Source organism: Protomyctophum parallelum (genome assembly GCF_964188405.1).
Source record: "Protomyctophum parallelum genome assembly, chromosome: 4".
NCBI classification, from domain to species: Eukaryota; Metazoa; Chordata; class Actinopteri; order Myctophiformes; family Myctophidae; genus Protomyctophum; species Protomyctophum parallelum.
In genome coordinates, this window is record NC_139700.1 from 34,185,410 (window position 1) to 34,210,976 (window position 25,567).

A 25,567-nucleotide genomic window follows, 5' to 3' on the forward strand; every position below is an offset into this window, starting at 1 on the left:
GATGAATTGAACAATATGGACCCTGTTGTAAACAAGTGTAATGCTTAATTGGGTCGTCCACTCACAGTTAGTGAACGGGAAGCGAATATATAACTTGCGCGAGTGTGACAGTACTCTAATGCTGCTGCTGCAGTGATATTCAATCCAATCCACTTTATTTATAAAGCACATTTTACAACTCAGAGTTTACAAAGTGCTGTACAGAAGAATAAAACTAAATACACTGCAGCTAAACAGCAAACACACGAAAAATACAAAACGGATAGAAAACATGGACCATAGAAACTCAAGCAGGGTTAAAAGCCAAGGTGTAGAGGTTGGTCTTTGATATAGAACTGAGACAGATTTATGTCATATTATAGTTATTATACCATAGCTATCAATCTGTCACGTGCGTGCGCACGTGTGTGCCACATGGTCATTTATGTGACAATCTACTAGTTGGCTGGCCATGTGCTCCTCAGCTGTCCAATCAATTACTGATTTTCTGTTGCCATCGGCAACAGCCGACAGTACACAACTGCCAACCACTGGAGAAAGAGAGGTAGAGGGAACGAGCGAGGATAATTCCATCCAATTGTAACACAAACACAAGCATTATTTTCAAGTATTCTTTTCAAAAGCCACAAAAATATATCTATATATGTATATCATTATTTCAGTGTGCAACCATTGCTGTTTATCACATTCATAATTTTCCAAATTAAAGTGATCATAAAAGCTTTTCCAGTTTTTCTCAGTTCATCTAAAGTAGTGGCAGAGAGAGAAGGACATGGGGTTTCTGTCATGGGAGAGACAGACAAAGAACACTTACTGTACTGTTTCGCGGACGTCATTTTGAAATGACAGAGTGCGTTTGTGATTTTTAATGGGTTTCTAAGATCAATGAAACTCTCCTCTCCTCTCCTCTCCTCTCCCCTCCTCTCCTCTCCTCTCCTCTCCTCTCCTCTCCTCTCCTCTCCTCTCCTCTCCTCTCCTCTCCTCTCCTCTCCTCTCCTCTCCTCTCCTCTCCTCTCCTCTCCTCAGATTGGTTCATATTTTGGCAGTGAGTTGCTATCTGTGGACATTGATGCTGATGGACAGACAGATGTGTTGCTGGTCTCGGCTCCCATGTACCTCAGCGGGGGATGGGAGAGAGGGAGGGTCTATATTTACACTGTCAGACCACAGGTACACACACACACACACACACACACACACACACACTCACACACACACACTCACACTCACACTCACACTCACACAGAGTCACAACACATGACCCTTCTTGTTTCCTCCTTCTGTTTCAATCCTTTCATTCTCTCTCTCTGTCTCTCTCTCTCGGTGTCTGTCTACATGCTGCAGTTCATTCAGAATGCTAATTCCAAGAAAGTCGTATCAGCCCAGCTCATATGTCTTTAAGGAATTTCAAAATACTATTTTTGGTTTATAAAGCATAGAATCGTTGAGGGCCAAAATGCATGTATGACTTTGTGATACACAAACCCAGCGTGAACCATCCAGACCTCACAGGTTGTCTAGGTCAGTGGTTCTCATCCTGTGGGTCAGGACCACCCCGGGGGGGAGGAGGGTCCCCAGATGACAGTGAAGTGAGAATTTAAGGACTTCTTTTGTAATACCCTAACAAAAAAGAAAGAAAGGTAAGAAATAATGTCATTACTGCATCATAAGTAATCAACAAACTATACTATAAAAATTGGTCAAATTATCAACTAATCTAAGAAAGAGGCAAAATGTGCAAGGCGTTGCGAGCTTGTTGCTATTTTCACAATATTTATCTGTGGAACCGAGTCAAACAACATGTAATGTCTCAACTGCTGCTTGCCAGGGTGGGGCGTCCCCAGTTTAAATATGATTATTTTTGGAGGGGCACGAGTCACGACCTGAAAAGATTGAGAACCACTGGACTGGGTATGCTTACTGAACCCAGAGTCAGAACTAAATGTGTATAGATTAGAAGCAACGTTAAAGGGGTATTTCACTTTAAAATCTTTCTGGGTTCATTTTACTCCAGCTTTTGTGTGCACCCCAGGCAGTTTTTAAGTTGCCTGATTCAAAATTTACTTTATTTATTTATCCCAAGCTAACCTTTTCCTACGTGGATGTATAACTATTTCTGACGCACCCGGGTGAGCAGTATGGGTTAGCACCCCAGCCTGTGTCCTCCGTGAGGAGGAAGCCCAACAGACACTCGGTGAGGCTGTGGCTCAGGAGGTAGAGCAGGTCATCCAATGATCCCTGGGTCGGTGGTTCGAATCCCGGCTCCTCCTGTCCACATGTCGAAGTGTCCTTGGGAAAGACACTGAACCCTGCATTGCCTCCAATGAGTTGGTCGGTGTGAGCTCACCACCATTGGTGTGTGAATGTGGGAAGTGAGGATGCTGGCGTCGACTGTTCGACGCTTCACCTCCCAATGTATGAATGAATGAACCATTCTAAAGCGCTTTGAGCATTTGGAAAAGCGCTATAAAAATGCAATTCATTTAGGAGGGCCATTCAAGCAGCAAGCTGCGGGCAGCACCACCTTCTCGCTCGGGTGGAGTCTGCGGGACCATTTCCCACCACTTCTGAAGTGTCTGGTGCTGGGACTCAGGTGCAACTCACAGGTCCTGGGCCTGGTGAGAGCAGGAGTGGACCTGGTGAGACGTAGGAGGGGCCCGGACAGGAGTCAACCCACAGAGCCTAGTCCTTCCATGCGCCAGAAGCGTACCTCCCAGCCCTGGCAGAGTAGTTCTGGAGTAGTTCCAACTGATTGTGTGGCCCTGGTTTTTCCCTAATGGGGCTGATTGAGGGTAGCTACTGGGACGTAAGTCTGGACTTGATCACCCCGCCTGGGTCGCCTGAGTGAGGGGTATGATGTTTGAGAGACCCGAAAACCCGATGATCTCAGGATACATCACTGAGGATACGTCCCAGGTTTTTTTTGTTATCTCTCTTGACACATGTATTTACAATACATACACACATTCTTGTTGTGATTGTGTTGTTCCACTTCATGCTTTGGCGATGTAAACGTATGTTTTCTCATGCCAAGCAAGTCCCTTTGAATTGAATTGAATCCTATATAAACCCATAGAACATTAGACTCATTGAAAACAGACGTCCCTTTTTCTGGTGACTGATATTGTCCTTCGCATGAGGGGGCCGTGTTTTTCCAATCCTTTTTCCTTTCTTTTTTTTTCTTTTCTTTACAAGGACAATATCAGTCAGCAGAACTATAGGGACGTGTGTTTTCACTGAGTCAATGGTTAAAGTGGGGTTTGAAGTTCAGCGAGTTTATAGGAGGGGGGATATGTCTGATAAAACAAATATCAAACATCCAATTTAAATATTGAATCAATGAAAGCAACTTAAAAACTTTGTAGGGTGCACACAAAAGCCAGAGTGTATGTTAAAAAGTGGTTAATTACCCTTGAAGAGCACATTGCACAACATACCTAGAACAAACTGTAATTTTCTGCTTAACTCCTTATTGTATTCAAATGTCCTTTCATAGTTTGTTGCCTTTTGCGTCACGTATCTTAATACTGTTTTATCTTAAAGGAGAATTCCATGCTAGAAAGCTTTCTTACCTTTATTTGTAGTTGTTACGTCCCCACCAAAGAGGTACAGGTGTTATTTTGTGCAAAAGCGCATTATTGGCTATTTCCCCTACCATAAGACCTAAATGAATAGAATTGAATTGAATGGGGCATTGGGGTGTTGTGCTAATTCGCTTATTTCCATTAAAAAAAATATATATATCCTCTCTTAATAATGTAAATAATAGTATCCCAAGCGGCACACTACTTATTTTGATGAAAATAAGCGAATTAGCACAAAAACCCAACCCCCATTGAGGGCTTATATTAGGGGAAATAGCCAATAATGCACTTTTGCACAAAATAACACCTGGACCTCTTTGGTGGGGACGTAACAACTACAAATAAAGGTAAGAAAGCCTTCTAGCAAGAAATTCTCCTTTAAAGCACTTTACATTGTTGGTTGAAATGAACTGGCCTGGCTTTGCCTTGCCTTCTCTGCCTGTGTTTGCAGAGACAACTGGTTGCTGAGGGCTTCCTGGAGGTGACAGAGCGCTCTCAGAACTCCCGGCTGGGTTCGGCTCTCACCCAGCTCCCTGACATGAATGGAGACGGGTTGAAGGAGGTGGTGGTCGGAGCACCGCTGGAGGATGACCACCAGGGGGCCATCTACGTCTTCTACGGAAAGAACCGCACCATCCAGCGCCACTACATGCAGGTGAGAAGCTGTACCATATAAATCGAGTTGTGTATTGTGAGCACAGTGGATCTGTGCATCATGTCGCGTCAAGATTTCACTGCACATTGTTGTGTGAGGGAGTGATAAATGAAACCTCTTTGAGTCTTTTAGTGGGAGACAGAATATCCGAATTGGGGTTATTAATGTTTCTGTCTGTCTGTCTGTCTGTCTGTCTGTCTGTCTGTCTGTCTGTCTGTCCGTCCGTCCGTCCAGAGTCCCCCTAGACAATGTTACGTCATGATGATGTACAATGATAAGAGCGCCCCTCACTTCACACGGGTGTGATTTTTTTCTCTCTGACTGACTCTCCAGAGAATATCGGCGTCAGCGATGTCGTTGGGTCTGCAGTACTTCGGTCGTAGTGTCCATGGAGTGTTGGACATCAACAGAGACGGGCTGGTTGACCTGGCAGTGGGAGCGCTGGGAGCTGCAGTCATCATCTGGTTAGACACGCACACACACATGCACGCACGCACACACACACACTAAGGGTTGTTTATGACCCGCAGGTCCCGGGTGTTCCAACCACCGATGCGATGCCATTCATTTGTCACACACGTGGCAGAGATTCAGAGAGGTTGAGGGGAGAAAAGAGAGACTCACCTCTGCGTCACGGACATACAGTAGAGTTATGCAACAACAGGACTGCAGGCACAGACGCTGAAAGAAAACGCCACTAAAGACCTGAGAAAAAGTATTTGAAAACATTCGGTGTTAATGTTGTCCTCCTCACTTATAATCTGAGCGGCCACACACACACACACACACACACACACACACACACACACACACATGCACACACTTGCGCGCGCCGTGGAAGTAGGCAACAGCTGTTTTGGGATTTATTGGTGAGCGGAGGATATCAACCAGCAGTGCAAATTTCCTTCCAGGACAATCATTTTTTTTTTGTTTTTTTTTCACTGTTTTGTTTATTCAAGACTCAGGGTATACAGTAAATCAAACAAAATGACAGTATATGTGACACACCCATACAGAACATATCAAAGAAATGAAATGTACATATATAAATGTTGTGAACACCATACACAAGATATTGTGGCAGCATCAAAAACAAATAATAATAAGTTGCATAGTCCTATGCTAATCATGGAAGCGACAATGATAACCACATAACCTGAACCAAGTTTTAAAACAAAAACAAGACAAACATACGACACGACAAGACAAGACAAGACAAGACAACATGGCATGGTCATTGGTCACCCTTTCAAAACACAATGGACGTGGCAGTGCATCCACACATGGCTCCTAATAATAAATATACTGAACAATCCGGCTACGTCGGGAATCTAGCATGCTCAAATCCAGGATTAAACTCATTCAATCTGGAATATCTTGAAACTGTAAATCATTTACTAGTATGAGGAAGGGGCCCCATGTGTCCTCAAATTTGGATACCGAGCCTCTCAGGGTACATCTAATTTTTTCTAATTTAATAAAGTGGAGTACGTCTCTAATCCAGTGGAGATGGGTTGGGGGAACAGAGGACTTCCATTTCATCAGAATTAGACGCCTAGCTAAGAGAGTGGTAAAGGCCACCAAGTGAGCTTCGTTTTTTGACAGGAACAGATCAGGGGAAGAGATTCCGAAAATAGCTGTCATTACATTAGGTTCAAATGGTACCCTAACACTACTTGACATAGTGTCAAAGATCTTAGTCCAATACCTACGTAAAGAAGGGCATGACCAAAACATATGTATATACGTGGCAGGGGCCGAACGACACCTATCACACAGGGGATCAATATCACCATATATTTTGGATAACCTAACTTTAGTGAAATGTACACGATGGATGATTTTGCATTGGATTAGCCCATGCCTCGCACAAATGGAAGAAGAGTGGACAAGACGTAAAATATCTTCCCAATCACCATCTGAGATTTCTTCTCCTAAATCCTCTTCCCATCTGTTCTTAATATTTTCTATTGAAGTAGGCCGCAAAGAGAAAATACAATTGTACATAACCGATATTAGGCCCTTCGTGCTCGACAATGGAGTTAAGAAGGAATCAACCACAGTGGCCTCTGGAAGGTTTGGAAATACAGGGTTAAGGCTACGCACAAAACTGCAAATCTGAAGATATCGAAAGAAGTGTTGATTTGAAAGGGAATATTTCCCAGACAGCTGTTGAAAAGAAGCAAATACCTTGTCAATATACAGATCACTGAGCTTTGTAATACCAAGTGATGACCATAAAGAGAAAGCATTATCACTCAAAGATGAATGGAATAAAGGGTTTGCTGTTATTGGGGCAAGGAAGGACTGGGCCTGTAGACCAAAGTGGCGCCTGAATTGATTCCAAATTTTAAGTGTGGATTTGACAATAATATTCTTAGAATAAGGGGTAAGAGAAAAACGAATAGGGGTATGAATAAGAGCAGTTAACGAGGCAGGCCTTACTGAGGAAGATTCCATCTCAATCCATGTTGGACGTAAAGGTGATTTCTCCAACATCAGCCAATGTTGCAAAATTCTAAGATTGGCTGCCCAGTAATAAAACCTAAAGTTAGGTAGGGCTAACCCACCCTGAGGTTTGGGTCTTTGTAATAATGTTTTACTGATCCTGGGAACTTTTTTATTCCAAATAAATTCTGAGATCATGCGATCAATTTTATCAAAAAAAGAGAAGGGGAGAAAAATGGGCAGGCACTGGACAAGATAAGAGAACTTTGGGAGAGAATTCATCTTGACACAATTAACCCGTGCAGCAAGAGATAAAGGCAATAGAGACCACCGCTCAAAATCTTCCTGGAAACGAGTCAATAAAGTACCAAAATTATATTTGAATAAATCTTCGAACTTGTCTCTAATCTGAATACCAAGGTATTTAAAACCATTCAGAGCTATTTTAAATGGAAAATTGCTCAGCGGGTAATTACGTGCGGCTGCGTTTAATGGGAGTAACTCACTTTTATCGAGATTCAGCTTATAACCAGAGATGAGGCCAAATGAGGAGAAAATATCAAGTATCGCCGGAATGGACGTAGATATGTCAGAAACATACAAAAGTAAATCATCTGCATAAAGGGATGTCCGCTGCTCAGTGCCATTTCTAACTATACCCGTTATGCGAGGGCTTGATCGAAGTGCAATAGCCAACGGTTCGATGGCGATATCGAACAGAAGTGGACTCAAATTACAGCCCTGCCTGGTCGAGCGATATAGGGGGAATTGTGCTGAACGGGTATTATTGGTCCTTACTGATGCAGTAGGAGATGTATAAAGCAGTTTCACCCAAGACACAAAGTTGACCCCAAATCCAAACTTCTCCAATGTACTAAAGAGGTACCCCCATTCCACACGGTCAAACGCTTTGGCTGCGTCGAGCGAGATAACGACCTCCGGGCTAGCTGAGGGGGCGGGGCTATATAGAACATTAAAGAGACGCCTGATATTAAAAAATGAATATCGATTCTGAACAAACCCTGTCTGATCCGGCGAAATTATGGTTGGAAGGACAGATTCAAGGCGCATAGCTAAGAGCTTGGACAAAAGCTTTAGATCCACAGATAGCAAGCTAATAGGACGATAGCTAGAACAAGATAAGGGGTCCTTGTCTTTCTTCAATAATAATGAAATTGAAGCCTGGGTGAGGGATGGTGGTAAACTGTGTGAATTAAATGATTCCGTATACATATCAATTAGAATAGGTGCTAATTTCTCAAAAAACTTCTTATAAAATTCAACTGGGTAACCATCTAAACCTGGGCATTTTCCTGTTTGCATCCAGGACAATCATTTGTAAAATCCCAGTATACATTATCTAACACGCCTTAGCCCGCCCCGCCACCAGTTAAAAGTTAAAATGTCTTGACTCGGCTCAGCCCGCCCTGCGGGTAACTCAGGGTGCACATAGTTCATGCTTGTGTGTGTGTGTGTGTGTGTGTGTGTGTGTGTGTGTGTGTGTGTGCACGTGCATGCGCGTGCGCGTTGTGTACAGGTCTCGTGGCATGGTGCGGATCCAGACCAGACTCACCTTTGAACCTGAGAAGGTCAACATCTTCAACCGAGACTGTCGATATGGAGGGAAAGAAGTGACTTGTATGTCTGCCATCGCCTGTCTGAATCTGGAACCCAAGACAGGCATAGGACACACATCTGTAGGTAGGTGGACAGACAGGACACACATCTGTAAGCAGGTGGACAGACATAGGACACACATCTGTAGGTAGGTGGACAGACATAGGACACACATCTGTAGTGGACAGACATAGGACACACATCTGTAGGCAGGTGGACAGACATAGGACACACATCTGTAGGCAGGTGGACAGACATAGGACACACATCTGTAGGCAGGTGGACAGACATAGGACACACATCTGTAGGTAGGTAGACAGACATTGGACACACATCTGTAGGCAGGTGGACAGACATAGGACACACATCTGTAGGTAGGTAGACAGACATTGGACACACATCTGTAGGCAAGTGGACAGATATAGGACACACATCTGTAGGTAGGTAGACAGACATAGGACACACATCTGTAGGTAGGTAGACAGACATAGGACACACATCTGTAGGCAAGTGGACAGACATAGGACACACATCTGTAGGTAGGTAGACAGATATAGGACACACATCTGTAGGCAAGTGGACAGACATAGGACACACATCTGTAGGTAGGTAGACAGACATTGGACACACATCTGTAGGCAAGTGGACAGACATTGGACACACATCTGTAGATAGGTGGACAGACATAGGACACACATCTGTAGATAGGTGGACAGACATAGGACACACATCTGTAGGCAAGTGGACAGATATAGGACACACAGTCCCTGGAGCAACATATTTCCAGATGCCGGTGGCCAATTACATATGATTTTGGGGGTCCTTTGACATGAAATATTGAGAACCACTGACATAGAAACATGAAGTATTTCAGAAAACTGTCATGATTTAGAAGACATTTAAAAAATGTCGACGTCAGGCCTAAATGGGTAAGGCTAATCTACCCTGACCCCGAACCTACAGGTTGAGAACCACTGACATATATAAATGCAGGTGTCCACACACCCCACTGAGATACAAACAAACTCAATGTGAGCCAGGCCACCTCAGCAGGTGGTCTATAGCTCGCGTCAGATCTCCTTGCAGCCCATATCTGACTTGAGAGCATGCATACCTCGCAGTTAATGTAGCCTGGTGAGATCAAATGCACCAGGTCACATTGAAAGGTTAGGTGTAACTACACACATATATGTATACCTATACCTACATACAGACTATATTACAGTCTGTATGTAGGTATAGGTACATTTAAGCCTGCCTATTTTTATTATTGTTTTTTTTGGGGGGGTATTGTGGAAGCCATATGTACAGGAGACAAATACCTGGCATAGCACAGAATTAAAACCAAGTGAGTGTTGGCTAGACTGCAATGGTTAAATCATTGTCACACTTGTCACAGGGTGATTTAAACAAGGGGGGACACAGCCGGCCAGAAGAAGAGGAGGATTGTCTGTCCCAGAGGCCGACATCCACTGAATCAGACTAACGTGTGATGTATTACTATAATGCTTTTATAGCAGGTTATTAGTTACTGTAGCGCCTAAATCCCTGTATTAGGTGCTACTGGCTGCTGACGGATGAGGAAGTTTAGACGTGTGCTGAAAGAACTGAGGTCCAGAATGTTCGTCGAGTGGATATTAAATTATATTTATTTTCCTTACAAAATCCTATACTTTGAAGGCAAATAACATAAGTAACAAACAGTCAAACGTGGTGAATGCAACAGTCCCTGTCTGCACAGTCAGAAAACAGTTTGCCTCCTATCAACAACACCTGTCATTCTTTCCTACAAAGGAAAACCAGCTCCAGCTATTTTTATTATGTTTAAGGCATTTAGGGAAAGGACTTTGTTTTCGTGTTCAACACAACTATCCCCGCTAAACTATCCACCATGCATCCACGCCTGCACCATCAATGCTTTTATTGGGTCAGGAGATAAACTTTGAAGTCAGTTTCAGCTCCAAGAGTAACGGCTGCTCGCTTTATTAGAGCAGAGTCTGTTCCGTTCCGCGCCGCAGAGTCCGTTCAACAGTACCTTGTGTGAGTCAATGTGTACTTTTGTAGTAGCTGTTGTTGTGGTGTGTGTGTGTGTGTGTGTGTGTGTGTGTGTGTGTGTGTGTGTGTGTGTGTGTGTGTGTGTGTGTGTGTGTGTGTGTGTGTGGTAATTGGGTTCAGATGTGTAGGCTGAGGCCAGTGGAAACCTCGCTAATGTGCTAAGCCTGCAGGCTCAGGAGACTCCTTACAATTACAACACATACACACACACACACACACACACACACACACACACACACACACACACACACACACACACACACACACACGCACACACACACACACGCACACACACACACACAGACAGCCCTGTCAATCTAACCTCTCCCGCCTCCTCCCTTCATCCTTCCATCCCTTCTGTCTCCTATCCATCCATCAGACCCCTCATATGGATGCCATTAGACAGTACAAGCACGCACGCACACACGGTCGCACGCACGCACGTTTCACGCACACACACACACACACACACACACACACACACACACACACACACACACACACACACACACACTCATACACATGCATGCATCATGCATGTAATACACACCGCATAGATTCAGAGAACGCAATTATGAAATTCAAGTGCAAGTACTCTTTGTCCCTGTCTGTCTGTCTTTCCATGTCTTCCTGTCGCCTTGGTCAGGGCTGTTAGACAGTACTTGCTGCCTGTAACTAAAGCCCAAACAAAGAAGAGTCCTAGTCTGTAAATGTTTAGAAGGTTATTTTGTCAAAAAGTGCTAAATCTGGGTCTGGATATTCCATGTGCGCCGCACAGGATTGGACTTCTGTATAGTGTTGCTTTGTATTTGTTTGTATTTGTGAGTATGGTTGGATTGCAAAATGTTCTAATCAATTTGAAAAACATATATTTTATTAACCACTTTAAACCTGGCATCCCTAGTATTTTGGTATATCGTAAAACCTGGCCTCTAGCTCAAGCTGCAACCAACAGTGATGAGCTCATATATAGAGTTACACTTGTACATTATGCCAGCATGTCATTTATAAAAATAAAAATGAATGACTCTGGGCCAATTTAATGAGTCTTACCTCAGCCTCCCAAAGCTGTTATAAAGCACACACTCAACCAGCTCACTTAAGAACAGTTGTGAGGTCAGCGTTACTGCCAGACAGTGCCAGAGAGACAGACTGCTTGTTGGACGAAGAAGACAGGTTGAGGTCTAACAGAGAGACAGCTGAGAAATGCATCGCATCAGCATATTTTCCATAGTTCCACACTTTGTATGCCTACTCTAAAAAGCCTTGCTTGGAGTCAAAGGGCTATATCTTGCGCCACCCCTTAACCCTTATCCCTAAACTATTTTTTTTGTATTTTAAAAAACCTTTTAAAATAGTTCAAATAGCCGATCTACAAGCTCACAAATGTCTCGATGTAGATCGGCTAGTTTAACTATTTTAAAATGTTTTCTTTTTCCCAAAATAGTAAAAAATGGCAAATACACTTAGGGATAAGGGATAAGGGTGGCGCAAGATGGAGGAGCCCAAAGAGTTTTTTCATTTAAGTGCAAAGAATGTAAGAATACAGTGTGATGATGTTAGCATCCAGGTTACAACATCCATACATTTGTCTACAACATATTTTCAGATGGGGGTCAATTACATATAATTATGGGGGTCCTTGACATGAAAATGTTTGAGAATGACATTTCTCCAGAAAACTGTCAGGATTTAGAAGACATTTGTAGAATGGTCCTCAGGTCTAAATGGGTGAATGTCCTCTCCTCAGAGGTATGGTACAGTGTGGTGTTGGATGAGAAGAGGTTCCCTGCCAGAGCTGTCCTGGACGAGTCAGAGAGACAGCAGCAGCCCAGGAGACTCACCCTGCAGACCGGACAGCAGAGCTGTGACCGCCTGTCTTTCTACGTCCAGGTAGAATGGGACAAGACGAGATGAGACACATTCACTCATCGGACAATACTATGGTTTTTAATCAGACGTGATTAGATTTACACGTTATCTCATTTATTTTATTATCTTTTACTCGAGCAGTGCTCATTATCAGACCAATCTTATACATCAGTCATGTGCTGCAGTGGTTCTCATATTTTTGTACTGAGGACCCCACCCCCGACAAGCACTAGAAGTTGAGGCATTACATTTAGTTTGACTTGGTTCCACAGATAAACATTGTGAAAATATATTATAATATTATTTAACAATTTGGCCAATGTTTGAACAGTTTTTATAGTGTATTTTGTTGTCTACTTTTGATGCAGTAATGTTCTTTTACACACACACACACACACACACACACACACACACACACACACACACACTGCACCACTTCTTTTTTTAATTAAAAGGGTCTTAAAAGTCCTTAAATTGTCACGCTGCTGTCATCTGGGACCCCAATCATGTACACAGGGTGAGAACCACTTGTAACTGGCTGCATGAGGTGGCGCCAGCTTGGATGAACTCAGGAGTTCCGTGGGCAATAAGGGACACAGACAGACACACAGCATATCGTACAATAAAATACGTTTTAGCTTAATCTCTCTCTCTCTCTCTCTCTCTCTCTCTCTCTGCCTCTTACTCCTCCCAACAGGCAGAGATGGGCAGTATTTGAAATACATGTATTTGAAATACGTATTTGAAATACTTTTTTGTATTTTGTAATTTGTATTTCGCTGAGATGGAAGAAATGAGATGTATTTTGTATTTAAATAAATTTTTTGACCCAGTATTTGTATTTTGTATCAAAATACATTTTCAATATATTTTGCCCATCAGAGATGGGCAGTATTTGAAATACATGTATTTGAAATACGTATTTGAAATACTTTTTTGTATTTTGTAATTTGTATTTCGATGGGGATGGAAGATGTATTTTGTATTTTGTATTTAGATACATTTTTTGACCCAGTATTTGTATTTTCAATGTATTTTGCCTATATATACATTTTCAATGTATTTTGCCCATCTCTGCCAACAGGAGACAACAGATTATGGTCGCCCCATCATGGTTGTCATGGAGACAGGCCTACAGACCCCAGACGACGGTCCGGTGTTGGACCCAGACTGGCCCACAAGCCTCAGTACCCAGGTCTGGCCTGGTGGTACTCATAGTTCAAACATAATACAAAATGCTTCTATCTTTTCTCCTGCCTTTTGGGACATGAGTGTGAGACAAACTTATGTTAAACGTGTAAGTGTCAACTGTCACACAAGATACCATCGAAACGTGTCAAGATTTAATGTGACTTGATATATGACTCCCTTCATGTAATATTTATTCATATGGAGGTGTTTTGATCCTTGTCTCTCCCCGTAGCTTCCCTTCTGGAACGGCTGTGAACAGGAAGAGAGATGTGTGCCTGATCTTATCCTACAAACACGCACTGATCTGCTGGATGTCAGGTCTGACACACACACACACACACACACGCACACACATTTTGTTGCTCACAGGTGGAAAACTTGTACGTCCAAAATCATTACTTTTCAGGAAATGTTACAAAAATAACCTTTATTCCAATGGATCCAAGGTATTATTTAGTCACAGTTAATACTGTTAATTTACCATTTTAATATTTGTATTGATTTGTTGAACGAAACAGAACAAATGAATGAATGAATGAAAAATGAAAAATGAATGAATGAATTAATCAATTAATAAATAGGGGAGGGCACGGGTGTTCCTCCAGTTCACCTTCACCATCATCAATAATCAAAAGTTAATACTGTTACTAATAAGACCTACAGTAACTACTTTCACTTTGATTTTCAAAATGTTTCCAAAACAGCATAGATTAATACAAGCTGGCAACATACAGCAGCTCATGACACATTGAGATTCGTGAGCTTGTAGATCGGCTATTATCGCTACTTTTGTGCGTCACTCTTATAGTAGGTTAACCATTAAAACCAGAAAAGTGTTATTTTTGTATTGGCTATTCATGAGAAAAATAAAGGGAAGCTCCGCACACTCGCTTTCGGTCTACTGACCTTCTTCAGGCTATTCAAAAATAGCATAAATACAAGATCACAACACGTCACTTTGTGTGGCGGTGGTGCTGCAAGTTTACATCGCCTATTTAAAAAAATAATCTGGAAAGTTTGAGAACTAACTTGTTTAGCAGTCAATCTGCCTCAGGTCTTCATGGGTTAATTTACGAAGAAACAAAGAAAGTTGAAACATAGAGATACAAGGTTTCTGCTCGACAGCAACGATACAGAAATGTTTCATCCATTGTGTAATTAATTATCTTAGTCATGTTATAATGGTTCCAATCCTCCCCTCTGCTCTATGCTCCCAGACAGTTCTGTAGCATGAAGGAGGAGAGAGCTGGCTGGGCTCTGTGTGGCCACCAGGGGGCGGCCCTGGACCCCGGGTACGTGGTGGAGGCCGGGCGGAGGAGGGTGGTGGTGTACGCTCGCTTGGAGAACCAGGGAGAGAACGCCTACAGAACCACACTGAACATCAGCCACTCCACCAACCTGCTCTTCTCTTCGCTCATCGTCAAGGTACACAGGAGCAGGATTCAGTCGGGTAGTGGTACTTTAGGCATGTACTGTACTGTATATATTTGTAGGTAATAATGATAATAATAATAATAATACAATTGTATTTGTATAGCATACAGCAGGGGTCCTCAACTAGAAATGATGAAGGTCCACAATTTTTTTTTTAATAAGACCGAGGTCCGGTCCCATGCGCGGCGTCCTTCGGAGAGCGCCCGTTTAGTATGGTCAAGCCAAGCTTATACAAATCAGATCCCCTTCCACCCAACCAATAATGGGGTGCAGAGTGCAGGCCCGGAGTGGAACTCCAAATCAGGCCGGGAGTTATACGCCCTGGCAGGCCACACTGCGCGCGCGCATAGCGCGCGCCAGAATTTTGGAGGCCCTTGGGGGACATTTTGGGGGCCTTTGCAGCAATTTCACATGAGAAATGTACCATCTGATGTTATTTATATTATTAACTAAAAAAAAAAAAAAAGATATATATATATTATTTTTTTTCTTTTTTTGGGTGGTCCGCAAAGAGGTGGTCCGCGGTCCGGTCGCGGTCCGCCAGTTGAGTACCCCTGGCATACAGTATATGAAATGCAGCTCCTCTCCACACTGCAGGACCAATCCGATATTCAGATGGAGTGTCACTCTGTGGAGAGACGGTCCAATCAGAAGATGTGTAATATCAGCACTCCCTTCTTGAAGTCCTTGGCCCAGGTAAGTACCAGCAGTGACGTAGACTCTGTGGGGGAGGTGGGGCTCCAGCCCCCATGAGGAATTAGACCTGAATATATATATTTGCATCGGTTCGTCCTGTTTGTACCGTGCCAGGTCGCACCGCACCCATTAGCTCAGTGCAATCATGGCATTTAAACATGCTCTTCTGTTTATAATCTAAACACTGTGACACGTTTAAAAAGTGTTACAAATAAGTGTATAGAACCTAAACGCTTGTGAAACAAAAAAACTTTTTGCTGGGGACCCGAGACGCTTCCCAGCCTGGAGAATAGACTTTTTCCTAGGTCTAGCAAGCTTTGTTTTTCGGTGAGTAGCTACAGTACTTGGTTTTGTTAATTTTCCGGAAATTCTAAACCCTCCACGACAGTGGAAAATTTTGCTATAGAGCAGCGGAGGCAGTCCCCACGGGGCGTCAGTGAGAGATTCGCTGACACACAGGACCAGGGCTAGGTCAAACATATATTAGCATTATTACATGGAACATCAGTTTATCCCTAAACCCCTCTAGACTTAATAAACTGGACCTGAGTTGGCTCTAGTCTGTATTCTGTCTACACAAAATCTCACACAAAAATTGCTGATATATAATGTGTTATGTTGTGAAACACAATATAAAAACATCAGCAATTCAGCACTGATTTCCACTAAATGTATTGTACTGAAGTATGTCATTAACAGTGTTGCTGTAACTTTTTACAGATTAGGTATTTGGCGATTATAGCAGGACATAATACAATCACTACATCAATTCCTAGAGTTGTTACACAATATGACTAATAATAGTTATTAAACGGGAAAAGGAATATGCTTTGAACAGCAGCCATTGACTTGGTGGCTCATTAGCCTAACGACCATTCCTATAAACCTGATCACAGCCCCACCCCTCTCTCTCTCTAAGGCCCCTGAGGGCCGACTTCAGAGCTGCCTGTCTGAAAAGGCTCCGTTTTATTATCTGGGTCCAGGGCAGCAGCAGGTTATTACTGGCTGTTCCTTTACAAGGCGTTGGCTGCGTGCTGGATGCTGTGGGACGTTAGCCAGGGGCAGACGGGCAGAATGCTGCCTGGAACAGCCTGTCAGCTGCTGTGCTGGGGGAACATCTGAGCTGTACAACTTACATTCAATTTCAGTTCCTCCTCTCTGGTTGGAGGTGTGTTGATTAGCCCACGCAAGGGGTCTAATAATAAATTATGTACAGTAGCTGTTCCCACAGCAACAACAACAGTATATGAATTTTTCCATGGCGACAGTAAAACACTGTGACTGTTGTGTTGGCAGGTGTCCTTCCGTCTGGAGTTTGAGTTCAGTCGCTCCGTCGTCCTGGACCACATACGGATCGTCATGGAGAGTGGCAGGTGTGTATGTGCGTGCATGATGCAGGTGTGTTTGTGCGTGCACCTGTGCGGGGAGATCGTTTCATCCAGGGCCATTCACTCTAGTCTTAAAATGAGGATGTACAGTACTGTAGACTCCCCACTCTGTGTTTACCAACGAATTGAGACCTGTGTGTGTGTGTGTGTGTGTGTGTGTGTGTGTGTGTGTGTGTGTGTGTGTGTGTGTGTGTGTGTGTGTGTGTGTGTGTGTGTGTGTGTGTGTGTGTGTGTGTGTGTGTGTGTGTGTGTGTGTGTGTGTGTGTGTGTGTGTGTGTGTGTGTGTGTGTGTGTGTGTGCACGAACCAGTGAGGGGGAGGAGGGTTACCCAGAAGACAACATCAGTGACCTGTACCTCCCTCTGAGATACCAGGCTGACCTGCTGTTCACCAGGTGACTCTCAACAACTACACTCACCTCCTACAGTATCTGACTGATTCGACACCAGACACTAGGCAAAACAGGAAGTGCAATGATCTAATGAGTTAAATATATAAGATAGGACTTTAACAATGAAATCTCTCTCTCTCGATCAGAGATGCCAGCCTTCCTCCTCATTTTGACATCAAAGCAGGTTCCTCCTCAGCCTCCTGGAGCCAGACAGACTTCAACCTCACCTACCAGGTCAGTGACAACACTTCCCACACCTACAACCACCAATTAAGGCAGCAGGCACATTTAGAGGCATGGGCAGCCCTGTGTGGTGACTTACGCAACGGTTGTTGTGCAAGTGAACCATGCAGTGCAGTCTTTCACAGGTTCTGGATTTGTTTCCATACACTACGGCGCAGTTTCAGATACGTTTCTCAGAACCTAATTTGGGACCTGCTCAGGAGGTGCACATCCCAAGTTTTGTTTCTTCTCCTAAAATAGCGAATATAGCACATCTACAAGTTTGCCGATCTTTTTTTTTTAATGACGTATACCTCCTCCTTCAGGCGTTGTTCTAGTTATAATGGAAACATTAAAACGGATTCTGGAAGGTTCTAGGTTCCTTGGTAGTTGAAAAGAACCATTATGTTTGTTGATGCTGGTCCCTGCTCTCCCTGCTGCAGGTCCAGAACCTGGGTTTCTTCTCTGTGTCAGAGGTCATGTTCTGGGTAGATGTCTGGGCCGTGACCTCTTCTGGGAACCAGCTGGTGAACATCACAGACTACAGCATCGAGCCGGTGAGACCAGACTTGCTTCAGTTTGACGTTACTGAATTAAACACGTCTATTTGTGTTCAAAAGCGTTACATTTCAGGAAAATGGCAAATAGAACCTGTGTTACACTGGATGAAATGTAGTTATTTGGTCATAAGCTCTTGTTAATACTTAATTGGTTAAATACTTTATAAAAACCCCAGACAAACATAAGGAACAGAAAGAGGAAATATACAAGGTTTCTGCCTGACAGCAGTGATGTGTCAATTGAACTGACATGACCCTTACATGACCTCTCCTCTCAGCCTACAGCCTCTCACTGTGTTGTGCCCGACCAGCAGAGTTCCATTCAGACCCCAGAAGACCTGTCTCACCTTTCACAGCTGGTACTACTGAATCCCACTCTTTACTATTCTTACATGCCTCTGTCTGTCTGTCTGTCTATTACCTCCTCTACCTGTCTCAATGCATGTCTCCATGTCTGTCTCTCCACCTGTCTCTCTACCGTGTTCATTTCTCTCATCATACAGTACTGTACACTACACACGCCACAATATTTTAGTCACCCTGTGTGTGTGTGTGTGTGTGTGTGTGTGTGTGTGTGTGTGTGTGTGTGTGTGTGTGTGTGTGTGTGTGTGTGTGTGTGTGTGCGTGTGCGTGTGCGTGCGCGTGTGTGTTGTAGAACCAGAGTAACAGTGTGAGTATAGGTGTTGAGTGCAGTCTCAGTGTTCCCGCCTACAGAGAAGTCAAAGTGATGGTCAGAGGACAACTACAACTCCACACTCTACTGTCTGTAAGTTGGTGTGTGTGTGTGTGTGTGTGTGTGTGTGTGTGTGTGTGTGTGTGTGTGTGTGTGTGTGTGTTGTACCAGGTGAGGTTGTAATTGTCTGTCTCTGTATATTGTTGTTATACAAGGTTATGTTTGTCTGTATCATATCCATATGTCCGTCCATAAACCAGGTTTAACCACATGAGCCTTATTGTCTCTATTCTGGGGTGAACATTAGCCTGTTTATGGGTATATTTAATTTATATTATGGTACTGATGTTATCTTGTTTGTGTGTGTGTGTGTGTGTGTGTGTGTGTGTGTGTGTGTGTGTGGGTACTGTACTGTGTGTGTACTGTGTGTGTACTGTACCAGGTGAGGTTCAGATCTCTAGGCATGCTGGTCTCTGCTTCTATCCAGCTGAGTCCCTCCAGTCCCATGTTCCTACAGGAGGAGCGGCCGCTTAGACAGGTATCACAATAACACACTAACAAAATACATTTGATTTACATACAACTACAATACAGTACAACACAAGATGATGTATCACTGATCCAGTGGAAAAACACAACGGTCTCACTTTCACCTTTGCTTCTGTCTCTCCCTGTCTCCTACACTGGCTTAGAGTTCTTACTGTCTGTCCCTGCTACACTGTCTCCCCCTTAGCTTTTCTTCTGTCTCTCTCTTACACTCTCACTCTCATATTTCCTACTGTCCTAGACAGTCCCCCTATCAGCTTAACTACGGTATACTAAGAAAGAAAATGCTTTAAAGGAGAATTCCACACTAGAAGGCTTTCTTACCTTTATTTGTAGTTGTTACGTCCTCACCAAAGAGGTCCAGGTGTTATTTTGTGCAAAAGCGCATTATTGGCTATTTCCCCTACCATAAGCCCTCAATGAATTGCATTGAATTGAATTGGGCTATGGGGTGTTAATTCGCTTATTTCCATCGCTCAAAAATCTTTTTTTTGTATATTATCCTCTCTTCATAATGTAAATAGTATCCCAAGCGGCACACTGTACTATACTTATTTCGATTAAAATAAGCAAATTAGCACAAAAACCCAACCCCCATTGAGGGCTTATATTAGGGGAAATAGACAATAATGCACTTTTTTTTTTTTTTTTTTAAGATATTTTTTTGCGGCTTACGCCTTTTATTGATTTTTTAAGGGATAGACAGTAGGCTGACAGGAAACGGGAGAGAGATGGGGGGATGACATGCGGTAAAGGCCGTGTCGGGTCCGGGAGTCGAACCCGCGGCACACCGCGACTGGATCACCAGTCCGGTGCCCAGACCGTTACGCCACGGCCTGGGCCAATAATGCACTTTTGCACAAAATAACACCTGGACCTCTTTGTTGGGGACGTAACAACTACAAATAAAGGTAAGAAAGCCTTCTAGCATGGAATTCTCCTTTAACAAAGAATGCAATAACTCTCCCTTAATAGCATATTGTCTGTTGTATTTCTGTAGCACAGTGACTGACAGTGAAGAGGTACTATCAGTGATAGTATGCTGCTATCTGCAGTCCAAAATGTGTATTACAACAATCTCAACTACTCCTGAATAGTGGAAAATATTTTTGTACTGTATATTCTCATCATTCTAAAGTCAGAAAACAGGAAACTGTTTTAAATGCCATTTGAGAGAGATGATCACATTTTCCTTCATCTAGAAAACTCATCACTCAAATATCATAAAACAACCAGAAGAGATTATAAACTCCAGGAAAAGTTTTACTGAACATGTTTAAAGTCAAAACACCCTGTTAAAGCTACCTAGGTCTGCATGAACTCAAACTTATTGAGGTGTGTGTGTGTGTGTGTGTGTGTGTGTGTGTGTGTGTGTGTGTGTGTGTGTGTGTGTGTGTGTGTGTGTGTGTGTGTGTGTGTGTGTGTGTGTGTTTGTTAGATTGTGTTGGAGATGCGTAGAGAGGACGAAGTGACTATTCCTTTCTGGGTCATACTGGGCAGCTCATTGGGAGGCCTACTGCTATTGGCCTTACTGGTCCTAGCTCTCTGGAAGGTACTCTCGCACCGTCTCACACACATTCACATAGAGTTTAGAATCTGACTTTTCTTTCCATGCATATTTTAATTATATTTTTAATCTGTCAGCTGGGCTTCTTCAACCGTCGGAGGAGAGAGGAGGAAGAGGAGGAACAGGAGCCAGGAGCAGGAACAGGAGCAGCCAATGGGAAGCCAGCAGTTGAGCTATGAAGGCACCAATTGGCTGTGTGACTCTGATAGACTGCCCACTTCACTCAGGGACCCTACAGCCCCAGACAGCCAGACCTGTCACTGCCCACCAGGAAATGTTTAGCATTTTACTTTGCATTACTAGTGAGAGCAGAGGAGGAAGATATAGAAGAAGAGTTCTGGTTTGTCAGGACAGCGAGGGATGTGTGGATGTAAAGAGATGAAATGTAGACAGAGCGACTGGACTGACACTACCTAGTGAACACTCACTGGGTCATTTTACTAAATGTTTGCACAGCCTCTAGCTGGCAGTGGCACCAAGAATCATATACTAACTCACAAATCAACTTCCACTGTTACTGGAAGACATTTTGAACTTCCCTAGTTGATGTCAAGTCTGATTTATTGTTAATTGAACAGTGGTGTCACTCACCGAAAATAGCGGCCCTGTGTTGTAAGCCTGTAGATCTGCTACGACACCCACAAGCAGCTACTGTATGTAGAACTAAGGCTTTAGCATCTCATCTTTCAGCAAAACCCACACTTTCAACTCAAAGCACATCTCATTATGTAAAGGATAATGCACAGTGAGAGGGCATTGTATGCACATTTGCTTATTACACACTTTAACAAAGTCAATAATTTGACAAGAAATATGAATTTAAAAATTATGTTATTAGCTTACAAGCTTCCACTGAATAGCAACGTAATCAGAGGCAGAGCAGCTGCATACAGAATACAGATTGCCTTGATGGACCAATGAGAACCGAGTATTCAACAAAGTTGTGTTATAACATAAGTAATTATATTATAAAAGTATGTAGAAAAAAAGGTAATGTGAGGATCATAACAGCCAGACTGACCTGGTACAGATGTTTTTATATGTAAATAAGAGAACTTTATTCTGATAACTGGTTCAGAATACGACACTACCTAAAAATGTCTGGTTTTTAGTATGAAACGCTTCCAAAATGTAAATGTATCTTTATGACTCATTGTATATTAATGGTTTTATATCTGATGCACTTTGGTTTGTATAAAGCTGAACTTGAAGTTTGTTTTGTAAATATGCAACTGTACCACCACCACTAAAAGTTGTCAGAGAATTATTACGGATAGTAGCATTATTGATAGAATAAACCAGGTAACTGTGTTTTATCAAAGTTATCGGCTACCAATACGACAGCTCTGTGGTGTTCAACCTCTGGATTTGTCTGTCATATAAAGTTATGTGATATAAATTAGCATCTGTGTACAGAAGTTTTACTTTGATATTTAGGATCTCATCCTACAGCACCCCATTTTCTGAAATACCTCATGTTTCTATGTCAGTGGTGCTCAATATTTCATGTCAAGGACCACCAGAATTATGTGTATTTGGCCGCCGACCCCAATTTGAAAATATGTTGTTCCAGGGACCTCCCAGAAGCAAAGATTTGAGTTGAAATGTTTGCTCTGAAAGAATATATATTCAAAGATTTGCGCCACAATTTCACGATTAAAAAGAAATAGCAGATCTACAAGCTCGTAGCATGGCACTCGGTGCCGCGCTATGAGCTTGTAGATCTGCTATTTTTCAACAGCTAAAGTATAACATAATGCTTAAAACAAGAAGGGGTTCCCGTCCAGAATGGGTTAAACAGGGCTGCCATCTTTTCAGAGACTGAACACAGCAATGTATTTTGTGGCCTGTTCGGGGTTTTGTTAAAACTTTGCAAGAGAGCATTAGAGCAATGATAAAATCACAGAAAACAGGATAAAGTCAGATGTTTCTTTAATAAATAAAAGCCATGGTACAGTGGTCTTTAAAATGCCATAAAACAATCACAATAATACCAATAAAACCAATAAAATGATGTAACACTTCTAGATAATGAACTAAACTAAAAGTTAAAAATGGTACGTGAGGAGGGGACACGACAAGGAGGCGTTCAAGTTCAGGGAAATCCTTCTGGTCACGGCCACGCACACCCGGCGGTATCTGCAAAATAAAGGCCACCTAATTAGACTGCCACTCCCCACACTCAAGATGCACACAATTGCAATTGTTTTTTTTATCAATGAACCTCTGCTTTGGTGTCAGTCAGTGGACAAGAATATAAAGGCAACAAAAACAACATAAAACTAAACTAAAATGCTAATGAGACAAAAATTAACTATAGCAAACCCAAATCATAATATTCTATATTCCACCAGCATGAACTTTAGAGCGAGCTACAAAGTTTACAAAAGCACAGGCATATAACCTGCACCACAGAGGGATGGGAGGTGTTGGTAAGTACCCATTTGGGATTTGGGTGCAAAGTGAAAATATTACAAATGGTGGCCTTGAACAAAAAAAGAAAACCCATAAAGATATCTCTCAAGAGTCATTACATCACCCATTTTAACCACTTTGTGAATTTATTCTCACATTAACATGGCTGACTTCTGACATTTCTACAGGCCCAATGTTATAGGAGCACAGTTCTTTGTTGTGGCTGTGATATATAAGATGAATGGCTGAACCAACTATGCACACTTATTGCACATCAACGCCTTTACAGTAGGCTACAATGAATAGCAGAGTAGCATCATGATGTCACCAACATTGTATTGTATATTCTTGTACAAATTTCCAACTAAGCCTTACTCTGAGTCCAGACACAACCATACCATCCTCCTACTCCAAGCTAGTCACAATGCCTTCTACTACTGTGTCACTTGGGGGCAGTACAACACTAGTCAGGAATATTCCCCTGGAGAAGGAAACTGCTACCAAAGAGACAGAAAGTACTGTCATTATATGAGACATCTGTTTTTGAATCATCACCTTCACCTTGCGTTAGTTCAGCAGCTACAACAGCTCTCCTCAGACCCAAGATAAAGCGTCCGTGATGGAAGGCCTGTCCATACTGGCTGTTTGTCCTCCTGAAGGTACCAGACTGCTACTCTGCATGTTCAGTTCACACAGCTGTTCACTTTGAGGGCATCCAGAGATTCCAGACACACTGAGATTGACACAAAGACATGAAAGAAAAATATGTAAGATTACTCTAGGCATTTAACATTAATATGTTTCAAAACATTGTCGTCAACATTATTGTCAACATGCAATTGCTCTCCCCTCAATCATTCATGAACTCAGAGTTAAAGAGTGAAGTAGACTTGGAGTGAAGCTGTGCTCAAATCTGAGAACTATTCAGCCCTAGGCCTAGCCCTGATCCATAGCCGGCAGCAAAGGGCATTAGAGCTATGGAGCAGAGCTACCTGCATGATACACCCAGTTGATGAAGCAACGGTAAGAACCATGGACAGCGACGCTCTCTCATCTTGCAGATCTGCTATTCCTCGTCGTGGACAAAGTATGGCAAAATCAAACTGTGCTGTTGCCTGCTTGATTTCACACTAACGTCTTATTGCACTATAGTGTAGCTAACGTAACGTTAGCCCTGAGAGATGACATCATGACATGATGTTGTGAACCATGGCTAAGCTAACGTTAGCTAACGAGTTGGGGTTCAACCCATGGTTCGGTTCGCCTCGTCCGCATGGATTTAAGTAGATTTAATAAGCTTCACTATATCCTAGAGAAGACATTGCACAAATGCCCAGCAGAATACAGTAATAGCATCATTTACACTACAATTGTACCCGATATAAACGCGGATTATGCTCAGTGTTTGAACGAGATGTTGGACGAGATGTGGGCTTGTCCACAGTCCACGCGACAGGTGCTTCGTGATTATCGTTTATGCTACTTGCGCAGCTATTGGCTAATAAAAACGTTAGCGCGTTTTGATTTGATATTTGGATTTCAAAATCTACTGCATAAAAGGAGTCGCGCACAGCCCTACCTCATCACTTCTCACTTGTTGTTGATGATGATGGTAACGATGGAGAACACGAACACCTCAAGTGCTAAGCTGATCTGTGAAGACGTTGTCCAACGCTGCCTACCAGGAGCCTTCCTACCCGGAGCCTTCCTACCTGCAAGCAAGTCACATCTGCTACCTCCCAGTGCAGCACAGCAGTTATGCTACGTTGAAGAGCTGGACCAACGTCTCCTTCACGGGAAACCGTTGCTGCATCCACAACTCGACAGAGAACAACTTGCCTGCCAGCCTCTTCTAACCGACGACGAGAAAATCAAGCTACGCGACTCCAACAACAACACGGAGGTCGACGAGGAGAAGAGGAAGTCAGCTCGCAGGATGAAGTTTATCATGGATGAGCTCTTACAGACAGAGAAAGCCTACGTTAAAGATCTGCATGAATGTCTGGAGACGTACCAGTGGGAGATGGCCAGTGGCGTTGAGGAGGTACCCGCAGGCCTCCTCAACAAGGATAGCGTCGTGTTTGGTAACCTCCAGGAGATATGCGACTTCCATAGCGACATTTTCTTGAATGAGCTGACCAACTGTGCTCTACCAGAGGACGTGGGGCACTGCTTTTCCACATGGGCAGATAGGTTCCACCTCATGTATGTGACCTACTGTAGGAACAAAGTTGACTCCAGTCAACTCATAGTG

The 25,567-nt window shown here is 43.0% G+C and overlaps 1 protein-coding gene across 1 annotated transcript in view; it reads left to right on the plus strand.

Annotated features, from left to right (window-relative positions):
* The window catches only part of LOC310857603 (integrin alpha-11-like), a 48,687-nt gene extending 26,386 nt beyond the window's left edge, over positions 1-22,301 (plus strand). Inside the window, exons 13-30 of the mRNA XM_083763338.1 lie at positions 1,027-1,170; positions 4,036-4,239; positions 4,573-4,703; positions 8,225-8,388; positions 12,110-12,252; positions 13,316-13,426; positions 13,655-13,740; positions 14,640-14,847; positions 15,454-15,552; positions 16,849-16,925; positions 17,250-17,333; positions 17,477-17,564; positions 17,996-18,109; positions 18,391-18,471; positions 18,768-18,878; positions 19,228-19,323; positions 20,770-20,883; positions 20,976-22,301. Of these exons, the coding sequence (XP_083619464.1) occupies positions 1,027-1,170; positions 4,036-4,239; positions 4,573-4,703; positions 8,225-8,388; positions 12,110-12,252; positions 13,316-13,426; positions 13,655-13,740; positions 14,640-14,847; positions 15,454-15,552; positions 16,849-16,925; positions 17,250-17,333; positions 17,477-17,564; positions 17,996-18,109; positions 18,391-18,471; positions 18,768-18,878; positions 19,228-19,323; positions 20,770-20,883; positions 20,976-21,077 (2,157 nt within the window). The 3' untranslated portion in view covers positions 21,078-22,301. The remainder of the gene's footprint in view (positions 1-1,026; positions 1,171-4,035; positions 4,240-4,572; positions 4,704-8,224; positions 8,389-12,109; positions 12,253-13,315; positions 13,427-13,654; positions 13,741-14,639; positions 14,848-15,453; positions 15,553-16,848; positions 16,926-17,249; positions 17,334-17,476; positions 17,565-17,995; positions 18,110-18,390; positions 18,472-18,767; positions 18,879-19,227; positions 19,324-20,769; positions 20,884-20,975) is intronic.
* Positions 22,302-25,567: the final 3,266 nt, after the last annotated feature.